The sequence below is a fragment of the Eleutherodactylus coqui genome, chromosome 12 (genome assembly GCF_035609145.1).
Source record: "Eleutherodactylus coqui strain aEleCoq1 chromosome 12, aEleCoq1.hap1, whole genome shotgun sequence".
In the NCBI taxonomy this organism is placed as follows: Eukaryota; Metazoa; Chordata; class Amphibia; order Anura; family Eleutherodactylidae; genus Eleutherodactylus; species Eleutherodactylus coqui.
In genome coordinates this window covers 67,228,184-67,233,493 of record NC_089848.1, presented here as the reverse complement: position 1 = coordinate 67,233,493, position 5,310 = coordinate 67,228,184, and the positions used below count along the sequence as shown (strand labels likewise).

The following is a 5,310-nucleotide window of genomic DNA, read 5'->3' as shown; positions in this document are numbered from 1 at the left end:
CATTTTCCTTCTAAAATCAGTCTGCAGAAAAGACTGAAAAAGAGCAATAGGGTTTATTGGGAGATTCATTATCTGCCATTCATTAACCCGCTGCATGCCCTTATTCCTGTGCCACTCTTCAAAAAAAGGTGCACTAAAAATAGAAATACAATTAAAACAGAACCCCCCAAAAGGACTAAAATTCTTGCAAGCTGCAGAGTCTCTTGATGTCCAGATTAGGTTGTAGATCTAAAGGAAACACTCATTGCAGATCACAGAGCCACATACGTTATGTGTCCCAGGTGGATTTAGAAAAGGGATTATTTAGTAGGATTTATTAAGAAAATATCCCTGGGACGGATGGCAAAAGAATTGTTTCTTTCTTCCCCCTTTTTTTCTTTCTTAGAGGAAACTTAATAAAAGTTTGAGAGTGAGGGCTGGACCCTCCCTGTGACGTAGAGGGGAGGACGAGCAGCCAATAGGAAGCCCTCCCTAAATCCTTCTGCCAGCAAGAAATATAAGAGCTCCGAAAAGTTTGCATCAACTCAGAAACACGTTCGTGTCTGGGGACACAGCCATAGATCTGCTGCTGAGTTCTATTGTGGATGTAGTCTCCCCCCTCCCACCACTTGGAGGAGAAGACTTTATTGCTTCTATAGGTGCTGGTTTCTCTGGAGATTGCTAGGGACAGGCTCTTTCTCTCCATAGTGTTGGTAGAAGATGATGCAGGAAGAGTCAAGCTCTCCAGTCTCCCCTGTGGACAGCTTGAGCAACAGTGAGGAAGAGCTTGACAGGCAGCAGAACAAGAGGGGATGCAAGAAGCGGAGATCCGGTAGGAAGAACCCAGAGGATCCAGAAAGCCCAACCTCAGTGAAGAGGAACAAGAAGGCCAGCAGCACAGGCAGCAGCCCCCAGTCTTTTGAGGAGCTACAGACCCAAAGAGTCATGGCCAACGTCAGAGAACGCCAAAGAACCCAATCCCTCAACGAAGCCTTTGCTGCCCTGCGCAAAATCATCCCCACCCTTCCCTCAGACAAACTCAGTAAAATCCAAACCCTCAAACTGGCATCCAGATACATTGATTTCCTCTGCCAGGTTTTGCAGAGCGATGAGTTGGACTCCAAAATGGCCAGCTGCAGTTATGTGGCCCATGAGAGGTTAAGCTATGCCTTCTCAGTGTGGAGGATGGAGGGTGCATGGTCTATGTCTGCATCTCACTAACAAACAGCCTCACTCCAGGCTACAGACACACTCAGGTAAGGATGCCTCTGTTTTATACATGCCTCAAGTTCTCATGTAGCTCAGACTCCTTGCTCAGACGTTGGAGACTCACAATTAGATCATAGGAAGGGGCCTAGATCAGGGATGTGGATGTAACATGGAGAATAGGAAATACTTCTGCCGTCCTGTCCTAAGCCTAGAAAATATACAACGCAAACATTTATGTCATTTTCATAGCACTGCCCCTGGCTAAAAGATTTATTTTCATTAAAATCCTTTCATAGTGGAGGATTTGTGAGCCAATAGTCCTACTAAATAACGTAGGTTATTGTTTGTGTATCTGCTGACGATGCATTGTGAATTGGGACTTGTGTGGACCGTTAATTGCTTCGGATCCTTTCCATTACAATTCTTTGTACATATCAGCTGTGCACCTAGTGTAATGCAAACGATATATATATATATATATATATATATATATATATATATATATATATATATATATATATATATATATATATATTATACACATACTTTTGACCGGGTTCCCGTAAACTGATACTTTTTATTTCATCTAAACTGCAAATTTATTTACTGTATAATATGCCCTTTCTATATGCATAACCTCTTGAACCAGATGTTCTCTTACACACACACACACACACACAGATATACATATATGGATATACATGTATACAATTTATGCACATAAACATACTTTTGACGGTACCTGTACATCGATACTATTAAATTCCTTTCTAATTCTGCAGTTATTCGCTGCATATTATATCCTTTCTGTATGTACAGCCTCTTGTACTATATATAGTAAGTACACATCCTTCACTAACCAAATATTAATATCATATGTACTATTAACAATACACTAATAGCTTGCATATTCAATTTTATATATATATATATATATATATATATATATATATATATATATATATATACACACACACATATAAACATATCCTACCTTAAGCAGATATACACTACTTCTGCTGCAGTGCAAATTTTCTACTAATCATGTACTATCAGTATGTACATATAACTATTTACTATCCATATACTAACAGTATGATAACGGTAGTTCACATATCATAATACAACCGTGTACTAAATTTATGCTCCTATTCTGCTAAAACTGGACTAACATTAGGTGCCTATTGTGCTAATGTTAGCAATAATTTGGTAAAGTATAGCAACATTATAGATGCATAAGTCTACATTGCCAATATAGGATACTAATGATATAATATCTGTACATTTGTATCCTATATTGCCTACAGTATACATAAATTGCAAGTGCATACTCTTACTATATACTGATTGTAAGTGCATATCCTTTAGGGGGGCAAATGCAAGATACAGTACTGTATATCGTGTTTGTAAGTATATATCCTATTCGGCATACAAACCATACACCAATAGTCTATCCTAATCAAGGCACATCTTGTGTTATCCATATAGTAATTAAAGGAGTGCAAAAGAATTGCATCACATGCTCTAATCAGAGTTTGATACTGGAAATAGTAAGTAAGCCGGATAAAACTTCCTTTAATTGTTGTAATTGTTTATTTTAATTAAATTATATTTCAATTAAATATTTTTTTTTCTATTATTTACAACAGTTCACAGAAGTTTTATGCTGTATACTTAATACTTTCAGGACTGAATGGAGCATGTGCTGCATTTTTTTGCACACCTCTGTATTTGTGAATGTGTTATCATAACCCCAATAAGGGTTTAATATAAGCAAGTCATTCTACACTAAACCGTTATATACACACTCAGCCTTTCTTTATGCCACATAACAATGTTGATTCTCAAAATTCTCATATAAACTTCATCTTTCTCCTTTGCCTTTACTAGAAGAACCCTAACTTTACCCCCCAGAAATGCAATAAGCCCTTTGTTTTCTTTTCCAGATGAGACTGTTTCAACATGACAGAGGAAATGCACAGTCTGGAGACTGAAGCTGGATCCCTATAAAAGCCAAATAAACAGTGAGGATTTCCATGGATTGCAGGAGATGGTGGCAGCAGACTGAGGCAGGGCACGGGGAGCACTTATAGAGCAGAGGGCCTGGCCTGGACAGTCGTGACCACACAGCACACTGGTTGCAGGGTCACCACTAAAACTCTTACATTCTGATTCCAGTCTCAACAATTTCTAATCTGTATTTTTGACGAAGAATGTTGGAATTTTCCTTTTTTTTTTTTTTTTATAAATCTTCACTTCCATTCCTTCTTCATTTTCTTATTGCATGCATTCCCACCAGTCGTGCCTTTGAAGCCACTTAAAAGGAACCTTCCCCATTCTTGAACACTACTAATGAAACTCAACTCTGTTGTTGTTGTTGTTTTATAGGAGAAAAACTTATTTTTTTTTAAATTTGAAACCGGTTTTTCTATTCCAGCAGCTGCATCTCTTTATATTTCTTTGAGATACAAATTAACATTTATTTATTTATTGATCCTTGTTTGTAAAAAAAAAAAATAATGCAGCCAGATCAGGCGTCTGCTGCGTTCATATTTTTATGGTTGTTTTGTAAATATCATTGTATATTATTTTTCTGCAATAAATAAATATGAATTAAGAAAATTGCAGTTTGGTCTGGGCTGAAGATATATAATAATGAAAAATTAATATTTTATAATATACAATACTATGCAAAAGTTTTAGGCAGGCATAAAAAATGCTGCAAAGTAAGAATGCTTTCCAACATAGAAGTGTTAATAGTTTATTTTTGTCAACTAACAAAATGCAAAGTGAATGAACAAAAGAGAACTCTAAATCCAATCAATATTTGGTGTGACCACCCTTTGCCTTCAAAACAATATCAATACTTCTAAGTACACTTGCACACACTTTTTGAAAGAACTCAGCAGGGAGGGTATTCCAAACATCTTGGAGAACTAACCACAGATCTGTGGATGTAGGCTTGTTCAAATCCTTCACATATTCCCAGACAGGCTCAATGATGTTGAGATTAGGGTTCTGTGGGGGTATTATCATCACTTATAGAACTTATTGTTCTTTTTACTCTGAAGATAGTTCTTTATATCATTGACATTAGGCTTGGGATTATTGTTGTCCTGGTGTAGATTAATTGTGGAGCCAATTAGACATCTTCTATTTTTGAATAAAAAAATCTTACTTTGAAGCATTTTTTCAACACCTGCCTAAAACTTTTGCACAATACTGTATTTTGTCAGCTAATAGATGTGATGTACTGGAGATCCAGTCAGCAACTATCCTAAAAAACAGAGTTAATAATAGCTGGACCCAGCTCCTGACAAAGACTGTTTATTGAGACAGGTTTATTATTGTACTTTTCCTAGTTGGGACTATGTGAGGATTGCTGATTTCCCTCATCAGGTCAATAAATATTGTCAATAGTTAGGAGAAGGTCATTTCAGCCACTACTTCAAGAAGCCTGGGTCCTTTTCTTAACAAGACACTTTTCCCTTCTGCTAAGTTAGGACTGGGTGTAGAATGTCACACTTGGTTGTACAATTCTACAGGGTAATTTGTGCTGCTCTTACCAAAACAAATATTAGAGGCTCTGGGCACATAGCTATTATCAACTGCTTTACTATGGATCCAAGGTAAACAAAATTCCTTATATTCACTTACAACTTGTGCTTGTGCTTACATTTTGAAAGGATAAACAGCCAGATATATTTATACAGATATATAACAGATATCTATATTTACCACATAGATTGCTAAGATAGATAGACAGATATGAGTGAGAGATAGACAGATATGAGTGAGAGATAGACAGTTAAATAGATAGATAGATGGATAGATAGACAGATATGAGTGAGAGATAGACAGTTAAATAGATAGATAGATGGATAGATAGATAGATAGATAGATAGATAGATAGATAGATAGATAGATAGATAGATAGATAGATAGATAGATGGAATAGTCATAGAATTGGACAGAGATACAAGATAGGTTGGAAGACAATGGACCATAATAAAAAAAGGGCAATACATGTAAACTGAATGCCAAATTAAATACTTTGCTGATAATTGGAAAGGAAAATATACATCAATGAGACATATAATATAAGTGTGTTTTAAAACCATC

At 36.3% G+C, this 5,310-nt stretch overlaps 1 protein-coding gene across 1 annotated transcript; it reads left to right on the top strand.

Annotated features, from left to right (window-relative positions):
- The first annotated feature begins 511 nt into the window (after positions 1-511).
- LOC136586640 (twist-related protein) lies at positions 512-3,810 on the top strand. The gene is made up of 2 exons (XM_066584793.1): positions 512-1,235; positions 3,135-3,810. Exon 1 carries the CDS (start codon positions 700-702, stop codon positions 1,198-1,200), a length of 501 nt encoding a protein of 166 aa, XP_066440890.1. The 5' UTR covers positions 512-699; the 3' UTR covers positions 1,201-1,235; positions 3,135-3,810.
- Positions 3,811-5,310: the final 1,500 nt, after the last annotated feature.

What these genes read in the sequence shown, in the direction of transcription:
- LOC136586640 (XM_066584793.1), top strand. Translation starts at nt 700, where the DNA reads ATGATGCAGGAAGAGTCAAGCTCTCCAGTCTCCCCTGTGGACAGCTTG.